This window comes from Ursus maritimus, unplaced genomic scaffold (assembly GCF_017311325.1).
Source record: "Ursus maritimus isolate PB19 unplaced genomic scaffold, ASM1731132v1 scaffold_24, whole genome shotgun sequence".
Taxonomy (NCBI): Eukaryota; Metazoa; Chordata; class Mammalia; order Carnivora; family Ursidae; genus Ursus; species Ursus maritimus.
This window is the reverse complement of record NW_024424897.1, coordinates 20197524-20213991: the sequence shown is the minus strand read 5'-3', so window position 1 is coordinate 20213991 and position 16468 is coordinate 20197524. Positions and strand designations below refer to the sequence as shown.

Genomic DNA, 16468 nt, shown 5'->3' with positions numbered 1-16468 from the left:
GTAACTATATGATCTCAGCCAGTTACTTCATCTTTCATCCTGTTTCTCCTCATCTGTAAAATGGGTACATTAGCTGTATCTGTCTCATGGGAGGGGGTGCGGGAATAAAATTAAGGTTTGTGAAATCACTTGTTAAATATTAGAATTTAAAGACATGGAGGTGGGTTTTTTTTAATTCTCATGAAAATTCTGAAAAAAATTTCAGGACAACGAAATAAGCCTCATTTCAATGATGGGGAAGCTGAAATTCAGAGAAGTCATAAAACAACAAAATGGCATATCCTACACTAGAACCCCTTTCTTCTCATTTCAAGGCCCACCAAACCCATGTTCTCCTGGTGGAATAATATGTCAAAGCAGCAGGGAGGGGTGGGGGGAAAGGCAAAAACAAATATTCTGGGCAGAGACAGAAGAGCAATGATTTGGGACAAAGATAGGGAAAGTAGTAGTGGGTTTGGGAAAAAAATCAGACATCGGATCTAAAGGAAATCAACACTAGCATAAAAGAAATGGGGCAGCAGCCCCCTCATTAGCGGAAGATTGTGGCTTAGTTATCAGAAAGAACTTACCAATAGGCAAGCAAGTGAAGAAGACGGGGTCTTTCCCTTCTGTGGTTAATGAAATGGATGCCTCCTCCTCATGGACGTATAGTATGCTGAGGTTACTACGGATATCCGTTCATCAACACTTAAGTATTGAGCACCAACTGTATGCTAGGTACCAGATTAGACCCTGGTAACACAGAAAACCAAAATGATCCCAACCTTCGAAGGGTTCCCAGAGAGCTAAGAGTAAATAGGTCACCTTAGCCACTCCGAGTGTGTGGGAATCGGGGGAGTGCTTGTCATGAAAAGGTCCTCCCTCAAACAAGTTCTATAGTCCCAAAGCTAGCACCCAGGGTGGGCTGGGTGAAGACAGCCCAGCAGTATCCTTGACTACTTTCCCACCAGAGAAAGGAATGATGGCCAAAACATTCTCACACCTGAGGCCTGTGCCAACCAGGAAGCCTTCCTGGAGGGGGCCAGGGAGACATCAACATCCCTAACCAGGTATCATCCCACATGCCAGGGCCACTGTCCTTCACTTAGTTTCCTTGACTCCCCCTCCTCTTGCTTTCCTGAGGATCTTCCTCCCCACCTTATCCCTGCCCACCCCTCCACCTGCTCCCCCCAGCCCCCAGCCAGGCAGTATAGTGGCCAGCCCTCAGCTTGGGAGGAATAGCGCTCCCAAGCCTAGGGTTTCACTTCCTCCCTCTCCCTGCTCTCTCCATCCCCTGCCCATCTCCCCACTGCCACCCCTGCACACAGACACACACACTTCCCAGATCCAAGCCTGACTTCACTCTTTCCTTCCTCTCTCCCTCTCTCTGCATACGGGCTGGTTGATGACAGGAGTGGAAGAGCCTGGTGGAGTAGAGGGGCACAAATAGGGCTTCAGAATAAAGCCTCTGTGTGTGTGTGTGTGTGTGTGTGTGTGTGTGTCTCCCCAGAATGTTCCCTGCACGTCAGCCTGGAACAAGCTGCAACAGGCTGGCCTCAAAGCCAAGCATCAGGCTGGGACTGGGTGGAGGCACCACCCACAGCATCAGGAAAGACTGGAATAAGAGCTGTGACTCCTCCCAGATCAAGGGATTTTGGGCACATTTATTAAGCACCTACTGTGCGCCTGCCAGGCACTGAGGATTCATCTGTAGGATACAGAAAAGAATCAGAAAATGATGTTTACTGCAATGAGCTGCCTGTGCAGAGGATTTGGTCTCAAGGGGCGAGGACGTGCCTAGGGACAGGGATGAGAGTCACTGGCCACAGTCTCCCCAGTAACTTGAACTTGAAGGAAAAGCCACAGGAACATCTTACCCAGTCCCCTTCCTCCACGCCTTTAAAGGCAGGGATTTCTCTGTTTGACAAATCTCCAGGAATTTTCACCTCCCTTCTATGAATACCCTTGTCTCCTTTTATTCTAAGTTCCTTATTATGCCTAGCTTCACTTCGTATTCCTGAATTTTAAGCTCATTTCTCTTGCCCAGAGCTCAGTGGAAGCAGAGTCCTTGGGCCATGAAGAACACAAACGGTCCATGCAAACTTGCAGCTTTCTGGGTTTGCAGAGTAACGAAGGAAAGGGCACCAAGGGGCTCATCCCAAGCTGCCCTAGAGACGAAGTTACCAGCAAACAGGTGTATGATGAGGGTCCAATGTTGGGGCGGGGGAGTTGGTGGGGCCCAGAGAGGTGCTCCCTGGGGGAAGGTGAACAACAGCCAGGCCGCTCTCCTCAGCTCATCCTCCGCAGGCCTCTGGGCCATATAAGGAGGTGGGAGAGATGCTGTTGTCTTCCTTCTCAGTCCCCTCTCTGTCAGGGATTTAGATGTGCAAAAGCCACACACACACACACACACACACACACACACACACACACACACACGTCTGCACTCATACCTCCGGGATACACACTGATGGGCCCAGATTCAGATATCCAAACGCCAGGAACGTCAGCACGCTCTCCCCAGCACATGCATGCGCGCGCGCGCGCGCGCACACACACATACTCGGGATGGGATACACACTGATGGGCCCAGATTCAGATATCCAAACGCCAGGAACGTCAGCACGCTCTCCCCAGCACATGCATGCGCGCGCGCGCGCGCGCACACACACATACACGTACACACACGCCCTTTTCCCCTCCTCTTTGACCCAAGGTGGCCTCAGATATGGCCACCTCTATAAAGGAAGATGGGGGGGCACCTGAGTGGCTCAATCGGTTAAGCATCTGACTTCAGCAGGTCATGATCTCGGGGTCCTGGGATCGAACCCCACAACAGGCTTCCCGAGGAGTGGGGAATCTGCTTGTCCTTCTCCCTCTGCCCCTCCCCCCACTTGTGCTCACCCGAGCTCGCGCTCTCTCTCTCTCTCTCTCAAATACATAATTATAAAAAAAATCTTACAAAGGAAAGTGGGGTGAACAGATGGGTGGCTAAACTTCGGGCTGATGACGTTGCCTTTCCACAGCAGGAAAGAAACACAGGAACTGGAAGTTATTCCTGCAGGGGGAGCAGACCGGAATCAAAGGCAATGCAAAGAGCGGGAAGCATCTTAAACGTGGCCCTACTCTTGGTCCTGGGGCAGAGCCATCCACAGGCGTGGGGAAGGGGCCTCTGCCTTGGTCCTCTCACGGGGCAGAGTGAGGGGGAGGACCCCCTCCATACAGGAACAAGGGGAGGCGTCTACACAGCGTTCATACCTCTCCCCTTTGAGACCACACTCTGGACGGGGAAAGTGGAATTCCCTTCGTGGAGCTGACCCTGCTTTGGCGGCCTGTAGTTCTCTTGTTCTGGCTCCTTCTCCTGAGAATGGACACACCAGCATGCATGTTATGTGCACACCTGGGCCAAGGGTGACAGGGGCAGGCATGGTGGAGGGATGCACGCCGCGGACATGCCGCTGGGGAACCTACACACACGTGCTGGAAGCCGTTTGTCGTGTGCTGGTGAGTGGGGAGTCAGGGGTACAGAGGGAAGGGGAGATGGCCCAGGACTGGGGGTCAGGGAACAGTTATCCCCAGGCCGCTATGTTCTGAGAAGGAATCAACTCTCGATTCCATCTTGGCCTTTCAGGTCGCCGTGGGGGTATACTTGTCAAGGTGTATCTTCCTTAACAGTTTGTGAACTCGATTTGTGACTAATTTAGATCTCTGCCTGTGGGCCTCCATCTGCAGTCCGACCCCTGCCCGCTGGTGTCGGGGTGGGGGGGATTGCTCGGTGAGATCCCTTCGGGGCTGGGGTGACTGCGGCAGAAGAGCCCAGGGCTCCCAAGCTCGCCTGGGTGGAGGAGGGCCAGGCCTTCCTGGGAGCAGGAGCACAGAGGAGGGTGCAAGTCCCCTGGGAGGGGGGTTGCTCCTGCTTTTTGTGCTGCCCTTTGTCCAGGGGAGGAGCCTGGAGGACAGAGACGGCCCACAACCTGGTCCTGAGGGTGTGTGCCCAGCCAGCCCGGGAGGGCTCTTAATTATAGAGGTCGCTCCCTAGACACTTCCCTGCAAGGCGTGTGGGCGGGGATGGAATGTCAAAAGGAAAACAGGGAGACAAGAAAACAGAGATAGGACAGCCAGGAATAGCACAGGCCAGGGGGAGATACCAGGGGCCCCGAGGTGGTGGTGGATGGAGAGGCTGGAAGAGGGTCAGGACCTCTCCAGAGAGTGACTATCCCCCACTAGGTACCCCCTTTACCTACCCCAACCCCCCAAGAAGGTACGATTCCAGAATTTCAGGAACGCAACAGGATGGGCTCCGAACTTTGGGATTGATTCTTGAGCTGTGTCTCCCTGGCTTTCTGCGCAACCCCCTCCCTCTGCTGAGAGTTTGGGTGGGGGGACGCAGCAGGGGGAACCTTGCCACCTGAGTCACCCCTCTTGCTGCTCCTGGCCTGGGCGATTCCTGGAACAGGCTGACACAGCTGAGGCCCCACCCGCCAGCCCGCCTGCCTGCCCTTCCCTCTCCCAAGGAGCCAGGAGAGATGCCTGCCCTGACAGGAAAGAGAGCCTGCCCCTCCCCTGGCACACGCGTGTGCAAGCATGCGTGCGCACGCGCGCGCACACACACACACACACACACACCAATGACAGGATTTCTCCACCTGTGGAGAGTCCTTGGGAAAAGGAAGAAGAAACAATCAGAGCCTCCTTCCTTGTATATATAGGGAAACTGAGGCTAGAACCAGGAAAGGAACATCCCCAAGGTCACACAAGAAAATTCCCAGCGGGGCTGGAACTGGAACCTTGTCTCCTGCCCACCAAGCCCACTGGTCCCACCAGTCTAGGTCTTTTCTATCTCAGCAAAGTTGGGGTGCGGTGTATGTGTTAGGGGGAGGTGACAACGAGTTTTGTGGGAAGTCACGTCGTGGTGGGACTTCAGGAGAAAAACTTTGGGATTCAAGAGCCAGGGCTGGGGGGCCAGTGGGGCCTTGCTGGGCTGGCCGGCCCTCCCAGGGGTGGAGTTCGGTAACCTCTGCTCACTGCGGCTCGAGCCTCCACACCAAGAGGGCACCACCCAGAGCCACCGCCGTGGATTTCGCAGGGACCTTTTCCCCCCGCCTCCCGGGTCTCCAGGCCCCAGACTCCAGCTGGGCGGGACCTGCTACGTGAATCCCTTCTTCCCCAGTCCCATCCTGCGGCCACCAGGGAATTTGAGAGTTGAGATCCCTGAATATTTCATCGGCACCAACTTACAGCTCATGGATAATTTATGGCGCGGCTGAGAACCTAGAAGTGGGGAGGGGGAGGGGCACCGAGCGTGGGGGCGGGTGAAGCCCGGCCTGGGCTGGCGCGGAGGGTGCTGGAGAGAGGCCAGGTCTGTGAAAAGTGTGTGTGTGCGTGTGTGTGCGTGTGTGTGTGTGTGTGTGTGTGTGTGTGTATCACCAAAAAAAAAAAAAAAAAAAAGCAAAAACCCACAACCACCACCAACAACCAGGTTTGTCAAAATAATTGTGCTAAAGGTTAAAGTCATGCGACAAGCATTTTCTGACTTCATTCCTATCCCTGTGTCTCTGTAACTGTGAGCATAACCTCATTTGGAGATACCGAAAGCTTTTCTATTTTCTTTTTTTTTATTTTACTTTTAAGTAATCTTTACATGCAAGGTGGGGCTCGAATTTACAACCCCGAGATCAAGAGTCACCTGCTCCTCTGACTGAGCCAGCCAGGCGCCCCCCAAAAGCTTAATGGGATGTCTTTCGTGGCTGTGAGGTCTCTAAAAGGCCCCCTGCTCCCCACATCCACCAGGGCAAGGGAGAGAGGCCAGACTCCCCACTCAGACTGGCTGAATTGTGCTCCTTCCTCGCTTCCTCCAGGAAGGCCACCAGGATTTAGACAAGTGGTGAAGGGAAAAGGAAGGCACCTTACGTGGCCGCTCCTTACTGTGCTCCAAGAACATAATAGCCCACTCTTCTCCTAAAACGAAAGATGAAAAAGGTGACCCCAAATGGAAAATGTCAAGTTGTCCTTGACTCTTCATTGGGAGTGACTTACCTTAGTGAGTTCTTCCCCAGATTCAGAGGATTAAGTACATGTGTCTGGGGGGGGGGGGTAAGAAAGCAGGCATGTTCTCCCCCTTACCTCAGTTTCCCCACCTGAATCAGGGGTGTGAGAGGCGCTCCCACCCCAAGGGCTGTTTGGGGGACAGAAGCGATGCTATCCAGGTGCCTGGCGCCAAGTGGGACCCAGGCAGGTGGTGATTACAGGTGAGGCGTCCATAGGTCAGCCTGGGGCTGGCTCTGGTGGGCAGCCCCGGGCCCCGACAAACTCCCACCTAATCTCTGAGTCATCTTGGGGCTCAGCCAGACTTCTAGCCTCTCTGGGCCTCAGTTTCCCCATCCATGAAGGTGGGGCCATCTGCCAGGGCTGTCCTTGGAGAGGAGTGGGAGAGCTGGATGAAGACCCCAGAGTAGGGAAGCGGCAGGGGGCATGGGCCCTGCAGCTGCTAGAACGTTTCCAGTCAGGTTATGCTGCTGGTGCGAGGGCCAACTGGACACACACAGCCTTCCAACACAGGGGAGACCCTACTCTCCTGGAGAGAGGGGAACACCAGGGTGAGACTTTAAGAACTATTGCTCAAGCCTAAGGGGGTTTTGAATTTACTGGAATTTTGGAAGAGCCTGTGGGACTTTCCCCCTCCACTGGCCCTCACTTCTCAGGACTCAAGAAGGTGCTGGTCTAAGTGACCCCAGCAAGTCTGTCCCCAGGCTCCCTAACATGGGCCCAATGCCATGGAGCTGACAATGGCGGGAGGCGGGTGGAGGGCAGGCTCTGGAATTGGGGCTGAGATGCAGAACTTGACTGCCTGCTCTTCCTTGCCGCTCCCAACCCCCCCTCCCTTCTAGAACTCCTTGCCTCCCTGGGTGGGCTGTGTAATGTGGGGGCTCTGTCACACATCTGGCCCCTAAGCCAACACCTCTCTCTCCTTTCTCTGAGCAGCATCGCTTTTGGGGAGAAGAGTTTCAAACCCAGCTCAGCTGCCACTCAATTTGAGGAACCTTCGACAAGCTGCTTCTCACTCCTCAGCTGTAGCAGAAGGGAACTGATGCCTACGTCACAAGACTGTCTGAGACCAAGTGCCCAGCATATGGTAGGTTCTCGGCGCACTGTGGTAGTGACGCTCGCTTCAGGACGGGGTCTTTCTGGGTCTGGGGACCTCTGTGGCCTCTGAGACTGGCCCTATTGTGTGAGGTCGCCATTCCCAGTCCCTTTTAGGCCTTCTCTGACTTCTACCCATTATACCACAGATGCTATGACTGATGAGGTGCTGGGTGCGGTGTTGGGGGGCGGGGTAAGGAGGGACCAGGTGAGACAGATGTGGGGGAGGCGAAGGTGTCTGCAATGGGTGGGGTTGGGAGAATGGGCTGGAGGGTGCACGCTGGGACTCGGTCTCACCGGTTTGGGGACCTAGCCTGGCAATGGGGAGACGCTGGCATCAGGGAGAGGCGGGAGGGGCTGGTGGCTGCCTGGAAGAGGAGAGCTGAGTAAGGGACACAGGGCTGCGGGCCAGGGCAACGGCGTGGAGGTGGGGAGAGGGCCTAGGCAGGGGCTGGAGGTCGGCCCCCAGGGGATGCCCCCCCCCACACTCTGTCTCACCACCACACTCTCAGAGACGCCACTCTCAGATGCACGACTCAGACACACACAACACGCTTCTTAAATAGCATCCCCTCCGCTCTCCCCATCCCTCCTCCCCAGCTCTATTTTTCTGTCTGATTGATCAGACTAACCATATAATTTATTTATTGTAACATTTAGTGTTGGGGCAACTGGGTGGCTCAGTCGGTGAAACATCTGCCTTCAGCTCAGGTCCTGATCCTGGGTCCTGGGATCAAATCCCTTGTTGGGCTCCCTGCTCAGCAGGGAGCCTGCTTCTCCCTCTGCCTCTGCCCCTCCCCACCACTCCTGTGCGCTCTCTCTCTCCAATAAATAAATAAAATCTTTAAAAAAAAAATAACATTTATTGTTTACTGCAGGTCCCCCTACTGGGACGCGAGCTCCGTGAAGGCGGGGTACTTGGCCTGCTTTGCCCGCTATTGTACGCCCGGCACCTACAGAGTGCTTAGCACATACTAGGGGCTCAATAAAAATGTGCTGAGGGAGCGAACCCCTCCAGAAACACATCCATGAATGCACGCGCGCTCCTGGACCACGTGCAGAAACGCCCAGTCACCCGTGAAACTGCCACAGACATTCTCAGACGCGGGCACGCAGGCTCACACCCAGACCCACGCATGCACGCAACACACGGGCCCACAGACCTTCTTGCTGCTGCACACGCACCCTTTCAGGCTCACACCCAGCTGTCCAGATTCCAAAGCTCCTACTCACGGCAGGCACGCTCCAGCACATCCCGGCTCCCCACCCTCTCCAGTGCCAGCCCCAAGGGCAGCCCCGCCCAGAAACAGGGGGCGGGGCATCAGAGCAAGCTGACAGCACAGCAGCTAGAAAGGGGTGGGGCGGGACAGGCCCGCCCTGGCACCTGGGAGCTCTGACGAGACGCTACCACCGCAGACCCACCTACGGCAGAGGGAGTGAGGTCACCGGTGCCCTCAGCCTCGACCCAGCCCTGCTCGACTGACTCTGGCCTTCTTGTCCTCGTCCCCACTAGAGACCTAGGGGAGGGGTTCGGGGGGAGGCAGAGAGTCCTCCTGGGCACAGAGAGGGGGAGGGCCCAGGCCAGGTCACCTGGCACATCTGCGGGGAGGGCAGGGCGGTGGGCTTCCCAGCATGAGCTCTACTCTCCAGTAGGAAGAGAAGCCGCCTACACCACCTGCCCCCTGGGAGGCCCGAAATACAGGGAGTCGGGCAGAACTGTCACCTGCCTGGCCCTGGCCCAGGGTCCCTCTCTAGAAAGGCCCCTTTTGCCCCCCGCACTGTGGAACATGGGGAAGGACACTGGTGAGTCACAGCACTAAACAGTAGCCACCTGGCATCACCCCTACCTCTGCAGCTCCGGACTCCGCCCCCTAGAGCTGAAGAGTGGGCAAGAGGCTCTGGCAGCTCCACTGCCACCATGAGGTCTCATGTCATCAAGCTGTATCCCCAGGGCCCCTCTGGCTGCTGAGATGGAGTCCAACCTCTGCTGAAGAATGGGAGAATGGGCAGAGAGCAGGGCAGGGCATGCTTCTCAGACCCTGGAGAACCTGGGTCAGGAAATGCCTAGAAAGTAAGAACCGGAAATGTCCTTAGCCCCCTCCCCATGCTCCACCACACTCCTGAGGGAAGCAATGCTGAACCAGGAAAATAGGGGACATCTCATCTTAGAAATCTGAAACCACCTTCCAGGGACTGGGGAAGGAACTGTGTGCTCACGCCCCCTGGTGGGCAGATCTGCAATTGCATTCTGCTCTCCAAAAAAAAAAAAAAAAACCAAACCGTTCAGGGTCCCATGAGGCCAAACTGTGCCCCCTTGTCCACCCCATATTTACACAGGAGGGGAGATAGACGCTGAAAGGGGGAGGGAACGACCCGCACCCTCAGCCCAGGGGAGACTGGACCCCAGGTACTGCAGTTCATTCAACAAGAAACATTTATTGAGCACCCACTGCCAGTGTACCAGGAACCACTGGACTCCTGGTCCAGTGCTCTTCATGACACCAGCTGCCCTTCTGCTGTCTCTGAAATCCAGGCTGAGACCCAGCTTGGATGAGCAGGAACCTTCTCCTCCAGGAGGCCGTCCAGGTGAGGGAGCACCAGGGAGGAGGACGAGCCGTCAGCAGCCGGAGCACCAGCATCCTGTGGCCAGAGAGCCTGAGAGGACACAGGAGGGACCTGGGGAGCAGCGCTCACAGGTGGGATGGGATGGGGCCTGGTCAGCTATGTCCATTTTACATTTTTAATAAATAGTTCTTGCTGCTGCCCAGGCTGGTGGGGGCGGTACCATTGGGCCCAGGCTTTCCCAGCTCTTGAGGGGTGCAAGGGTGGCCCTCTTCTCATGCTAGTTCAGGCTCCAGCTCTGGAAGGGAGAGGAGGGGGCACCGGGTTAGGCCCTCACCCACTCCCAACAAGCATCTGGGTGCTGTCCTGGGGGCATGGGGGCAGGCAGGAGGGAGGCTCCCTGCGACAGGTCTCAGCTGGGTCCCAGCTCCGGAGAGGATGCCACCCCCTCACACACAAGGTGGGACAGGGTTGGCTAACAGGCTAGAACCCCCCAGAGGAGGGGTCCCAGCACGCCAACCACCTCTGCCCCACAGGCCGCAGATCCTTCTGTGGCCAACCTCCATCCCAGGTTGCAGCCCCACCCTCCGCCAGGACTCGAGTCACTGACCGGCCTCTGCCTCATCACCCTTGGCATCCGGCTCCTGCCACCAGTCAGCATAGATGCCCTCCTCGTAGTCCCCGTCCCCCTCGAACTCGGCATCAGACGGCGGATCCTTGGGCCCCACAGGTGGCACTGTCTCCTCCAGCTCCATCTAGAGCAGCCCCAGGGTAGGGAGAGAAAGGAGGTCACAGCAGGTGCACACCCAGACGGGCTCCCTTCCTGGACGAGGCACCTCCCCAATCCCATCTCAGTCCCCAAAGCCCCTCCTTCCCCAGCCTCAAGATCCCACCAGGGACTGATCTGAGGGTTTCTCCCACAAGGTCCCCCTCCCAAACTGCGGCTCCCGGAGCCAGTGCTCCCCCAGCAAAAATTCAATGTCCGCATAAGCGGTCCCTCTCCAAGGCCCTCCTTTTAAGCATGAATTCCACAGCGAACAGTGCGAGTCCACGCATACTGTCTGTTCATGCAGTTTTCTGGCCAGGAACATGATTGCCTCCCCAGCAACCTCCCGTGCCTGGACAGCTCTCGTTGACCCTGCCAACGCCAGGCGCTCCAGGATGCGACCCTGGCCCATGAGCCCAGCTGCAACTGCAGCCCTCCTCCAGTGGCCTGTGCTGACCTCCCCTGAGCGCTATTTGTGCCTCCCCCACTAGACTATGAGCTGTTTGGGAAAAGGGCTGTGCCTTTCATCGGCTCACCCCAGCCCCACACAGTGTCTGCGAACAGCAGGCCACGAGTAACAGTAATCAAAATGGCACAATTCACGGAGCGCCTGTACCAAGTGCTTTCCATACTTGATCTCATTTCACCGCCACCACAACGGCGTGACGTGGGCATCATCCTCCCCATTCGAGACGCAGGAACGGAAGTTCAAGAGCTACCTAAGACTTGCCTGGAGGCTGCCCACCCAGTAAGTGGCAGGGCCAAGTCTGGCTGTCGCCAAAGCCGGGGTGCCAACGGTGTACCCCCTGCCCCCATATGTGACGAGTAGGGGCATGGGTGAGTGAACAAAGGGGGGAATGGATAAATCAGCACTGAGCGCAACGCCTCACTGAAATTCAGACTCTCAAGCCCTCATTCAGAATCAAGGTACCACGCTGCAGTCCTTCCTTCCTGGCATCCTGCATTCCTTCGTTCGCTGGTTCCACTCCAACTCCGTTTCCCAATGCCAGTTCTGTGGCCAGTGTTGTGGGAAAGCTGGGAATAACCTGGTCTCCCACCCCAGAGCACAGTCCTCTGGGAGACTGGCCGGAGAAGGGGGCTGGGGGTGAGATGGACCAGGGCTGCAAATCACTCCAGGTCCGGGGAGGCACAGAGGGTCAGAGCTGGGACTGCAAGCCCAGGAGACAGAGCCAGGGCATGCAGGGAGGGCTTCCTGGAGGAGCTGCCACTTGAGCTGGGCTGAAGAATTACTGGGCAAGATTCAGACACGTAGCGAAGGGGAGCATGGGAATACTGACCGGGGAAAGAAGGGCGGGTATAGAGAGGGACAGGTGAGTCTCCCCTGCTTCACAGCAGCTGACTGCCAGGCGGTGGGGCTGGGCTTTGGCGCAGCGGCCCCCCGGAAAAGATCAAGGGTCTCCATCATGGCCCAGCCTAGAGAACAGGGGGCCACTTACCTCATCATCCGACTGCAGGTACATATGTGCAAACTCCAGCAGCTCCCGAAGCTCCGAGGTCTGGTTGTGGTAGAGCATGGCCTCCTGAAAGGAGGGGAGGAAGTTGGGGTAAGCCAGACCCTGCCGCCAGATGGGGGAGGAGCCAAGTGGTTAGGATCTGGGTCCTCCCACCGTTTCTCAGCTCTACAGGTAATGAAAAAATCAAGGCTGCTCGGAGTGCCTGGGTTAAGGAGGATTCTGAGGGCTTTATTAGAAAGAGTTCCCTAATCCATTAGCAACGTCTGCCACGAGTAAGGAAATCGAGGGTGGCACCATGTGCCCCATGACGGCCAGTCTTGCCCTAGATTCCCAGGGGTTCCTTAGTTGGTCCAAACTAGGCGGCCCCTGGGGAAGAAGGGCGAAGGACAGCGGTGAGAGTGATGAGGGTGGGGTGGGGAGCAGGCAGGGAGGGACGGGTATTTTGGGCCTCCCACAGCCGGGCAGTGCTGTCGCGGTAGGTGGTACCACTCCCATTTCGCAGGTGAGGCCACATACTCAGAAAGGATCAGTAATGTTCCCAGGCCCATTCAGCTGGTGGGGCTGGTTCTGAACCCAGGACGCCAACCACAACCCATAGTCTTTCTTTGCCCTTCCCATCCTGCCTTCCAAACAGGCCAGGATTTTTTTTTATTAAACCAAGAGTGCCTCCAAAGGCAATGCCCACCTCCCGGGGCTGGAAGTCCTCCTCCTCCAGGCCCCAGCGAGCCCGGTGGAAGCGGTAATACACCAGGTTCTGCTGCATGACACTGTCCTTGGGGTCGAAGAGCATGTAGCTGGCAGCACTGCGGGCGGCCTGGCGCACGTCGTTCACTGCGGGCAGGACAGGAGTGAGGAGTAGCCCCGGCACCTCCCCACCTTCAGGGACAACACCTTCCTAGCCCATCCCCATCTCCCAACTCAGTCCAGTGCTCCCGGCTGCCCAGCTGCCTCCCCGAAGATCTTTTGGCCACCTCACCCCACCCAAATAATAATAACTCAAGCTAGAATGTACTGGGCACTTGCCATGTGCCAGGCCCGTGTAACTCATTTCAGCCTCACTGTTATTATCATCCCCATTTTATAGACAAGAAACCTGAGGCACAGAGAGGTTAGGTAGGTTTTTCAAGCTCACACAGCTGGAGCATAATGGCACTGGGGAATGAGAGCCCGGCAGCCTGGCCCTCGAGCTCTGCCACCTGGACCCATGAAGGGTCTCCTGGCTCCTTGGTCCTCAGCTCCTGTACTCCAGCCTCCACCTGAATCTTGGCATCTCAGCATTGCAGGAACGCTGGAGATCATGCACCCCAGTCCCAGCTGAGGCCCAGGATCTCCCCCAGACAAGGAGAGCAGTAAGTCCTGGTGCTACTTCTCATTGGCCATGTGACCCATGGCCCCATTGCACTGTATGAACCTCAGTTTCTCATCTGAAAAATGGGTCCAGTCATGTCAGCTGCTGGGGGGGTTGGTGAAAGCATCACGTGAGATAAACAGACATGGCAGGGGTCTGTAAACTGTGAAGTGCCGTGCAGTTGGTGGCTACCCAGTCATTTACCCAAGGGGTCCCTGAATTCTCCTAAGGCTGCTCTCTGTTCCTTCCCACCCTCTCACCTGCCCACCACCCCCAGCCTTCCCTCCTGTCACCCAGGGTCCTCACTTCCAGGGACGGCTCCCCATGACTCTGTGACACTCCCAGCACAGTGCTCTCCCTCCCTGCCCCCCATCCCAAGCCCGGCAGGAGGCTCACACTTGTAGTAGGCAAACTGCAGGTAGTGATACATGGTGGCCACGAACTTCTCCACGAAATAGCCGCCCACATTGGGGGTCAAGTTGGCCTCACAGTCCACCTTGCACTGCAGGGACTCTGCGAAGAGATCTAGGGGCGGGAGGCAGTGGTGAGGAGCTGGGGTCCCCCCAGCCTGTGCGATCGCAGGAGGTGATGCCAGTGAAGACCGCTCAGCGTCCTAAGGGCAGTGCTCAGCACAACCCGTGTGGCTGACTTACCACCCCCTCCGCTCAGCCCCCGCCCCAAAACCAGAGGGAGCAGGGGCATCCCGAGGCAGATGAGGTTTGGAGGTGGGACTGAAGCCTAGAGAGAGAAGCTCAGGACAGTCCTTTCTGCCCCTGCAGTTAGGGATCCCCAGACTAGGTGCGATTTCTGGCCACAAACTGCCTTCTGCCCACACCTGCTGGGCTGTTTCTGCACACACCACCTTGGCACTTTAGCCCTCTGCCTGGAAGGCCTGTGAACCCAATGTCCCCAGACCCTTTGGGGATGTCCCCACCTCTCTGCACCCATGCCCACACAGTGGACAGTCAGGACTGTAGCCTGTCCCTCTCAGCCCACCTTACTCCTGCCCACCTCCCAAGAACTTGCTGGGTGCTTCATAAGTGTATGGGATGGATACCTGTGTGAAGAGGCCTTAGGGGTTCTGGGAAGCAGGGCCCCGTGGATGAGAGGGACACCCACAGGGGGCTGCAGGGGCTGGGGAGTACCTGCTATGGCTGGGTAGAAGTCCTTGAAGTCCACCTGCTCGTGGGCCCCCTCGCAGCCGGCCAGGCACCGGGCAAAGACGGCCAGGTACTCGGCCAGGGCCCGCTCCATGTCCTCCGTGCTGCTGCGGAAGTCCCCGCTGTTGTACAGCTTCACGGCCCTGAGGAACACGGCCTGCAGGGGAGCGGGTAAGGGTCAGGGAGACGCCCCAACACCTCCCCTCCCCCACAAGCGGCAGGGTCAGCCCTACCCTCCACCCCACCTCGTAGGGCTGCGCCTCCAAGTCTGTGAGCGGCTCGTCGGCCGCGTCCAGCAGCCCCCGGTAGTAGCTAAGATACTTGGCGGTTAGCTCGTGCTTCGGGTTCCTCTGCAGGAAGGTGTAGGCCGCGGCTGCCGCCTTCTCCAGCCGGTTAGCCTGTGGCGCGGGGACGGAGGGTGTCGGAAGGGCCGGAGCCCGCAGCCCGGAGCGCACGAGTGGGCTTGGCTGTCCCGGGTTGTGCGAGCGACTCTGCTGCCGACCGGACAGAACCCGACGCCGGCTCGGAACGACACGCCCCAGCCGGGCCCCGGGGGCGAGGCAGGGCAGGGGCGCCAGGGGTGAGGGGCGCCCGGGTTGGGGGCGGCCGAGGTGGGGTGGGGGGACTCCGGGACTGGGGGCGAGGCGGGGCTGGGGGGTCGCGGCGGGAGCGGAGGGAGAGCGCGGCGGGACAGGGGGCACCGGAGAGGGCCGGGGGGCGCCGGGCCGGGGCCCACCTTGAACAGCGCGTAGTGCAGGTACTGGTAGGGCAGACGGCTCTGGAAGTCGCGCAGCAGCTGCCGCGGCGGGTAGGGCACCTGGAAGGCGGGCAGCGTCCGCTTGCAGCGTCGCAGGCAGGCGGCACGTTCCAGGACGTGGCCGAAGAGCTGCAGCTCGCGGGCCCACTCGTCGCCGCGGCCGCCGTCGGGGCCGAGCGCGGGCCCCGAGGGCGAGGCCGCGGGAGGCGCGGGGCCGCTGCAGTTGGCGTGGCAGAAGGCCTCGCTGTCCCGCAGCAGCCGGTGCAGCCGCAGCGCCGCCTCGAGGTAGCGCGCGCTCTCGCGCCAGCTCTCTCCCTCGTACTGCTCGAGCGCGTGCCCGTAGGCCGCGGCCAGGGGCATCAGGTCCTCGGGCGGGAAGCCCCGGAAGCTGTACTTTTCGTACTGCGCCGCGGCGCTGCCCAGCAGCAGCCACAGCAGCCCCCACGCCGGCCGCCCCATGGCCGCGCCGAGCCGGCCGCCTCTCCCGGGCGGAGCAGGCGTCAGGGCCGGGCGGGCCGGCGGCGGCAGCGGGGGCCGGGCGGGCGCGCCCGCTGGGTCTTAGCGCCCGGCACCCGGGCAGGAAGGCGGGGTCGCGGTCTGGGTCAGCTCCCCCGGGGGGCAGAGGGCCCACTGGTGTCCGGAGTCCCCTCCGTAGGCCGACCTCCTGCCCTAGGGGGGTCTTCCCCTTGGCAGATGGTAAGTGGGTGGAGGAACGCTTCCCGCCGGGATGGGAGCCCGCAAAGCCCCTCCCCACACAAGGACAATCCCCCACCTTAAGTTAAGATCAAGAAATTGAGGGAGCGCCGCCTCCTCCACTCTGCCCAAACCGTGGCACCTGGTCTTCTTTCCATTACAGAGTCCCTTCTGCTTCCTCTCCGCCCCTAGCCCTGATGAAGTCACCCCTCGTGTCCCCTCCCCCCGAACCCCACCCGGGTCCGCTACGGGGATGCGCACACCTGGTTTCACCCCTCACTCGGCACTCTCGCCGCCGCCCACCCATCTCCATCCCCGCGCGGGAGAGTCTTGGCCGGCCAGCTTTTGCGGGCCTCCGCGGCTCGGCTCGTCCCTAGAAAGGCCATCCTTGGGACGGTGGGGTGGTGCGGGGTGGGGGGAATACCGAGATACCCCCTCAGATTCTGGAGCCCCACCAGCCACCTGGAGAGGCCTAGATTTGGGGGTGCCGGAGAAAGAAGCAAGGGATGCTTCAGCCCGGCTTTAGGACCCGGGGGCTCCGGAAAAAAGACGCTGAACTTTTTTCTTTTCTTTTTTTTTTTTTTTTTT

General features: G+C 58.5%; 1 protein-coding gene across 1 annotated transcript; it reads right to left on the bottom strand.

The window, feature by feature from the left end:
• Nucleotides 1-9535: 9535 nt before the first annotated feature.
• On the bottom strand, nucleotides 9536-15677 carry P3H4 (prolyl 3-hydroxylase family member 4 (inactive)). Its single transcript, XM_040640627.1, has 8 exons — nucleotides 15167-15677; nucleotides 14676-14828; nucleotides 14416-14587; nucleotides 13667-13795; nucleotides 12608-12753; nucleotides 11905-11988; nucleotides 10292-10436; nucleotides 9536-9979 (listed from the first exon to the last, which is right to left on the bottom strand). The coding sequence occupies exons 1-8, from the start codon at nucleotides 15644-15646 to the stop codon at nucleotides 9957-9959; spliced, it is 1332 nt and encodes a 443-aa protein (XP_040496561.1). The 5' UTR covers nucleotides 15647-15677; the 3' UTR covers nucleotides 9536-9956.
• Nucleotides 15678-16468: the final 791 nt, after the last annotated feature.

What these genes read in the sequence shown, in the direction of transcription:
- P3H4 (XM_040640627.1), bottom strand. Translation starts at nt 15,646, where the DNA reads ATGGGGCGGCCGGCGTGGGGGCTGCTGTGGCTGCTGCTGGGCAGCGCC. An exon ending in TGGAGGCGCAGCCCTACGAG is followed by an intron (nt 14,588 to 14,675) that starts GTGGGGTGGAGG and finishes GCTCCCCTGCAG; the next exon opens with GCCGTGTTCCTCAGGGCCGT. An exon ending in GGGTGATGAGGCAGAGGCCG is followed by an intron (nt 9,980 to 10,291) that starts GTCAGTGACTCG and finishes TCTCCCTTCCAG; the next exon opens with AGCTGGAGCCTGAACTAGCA.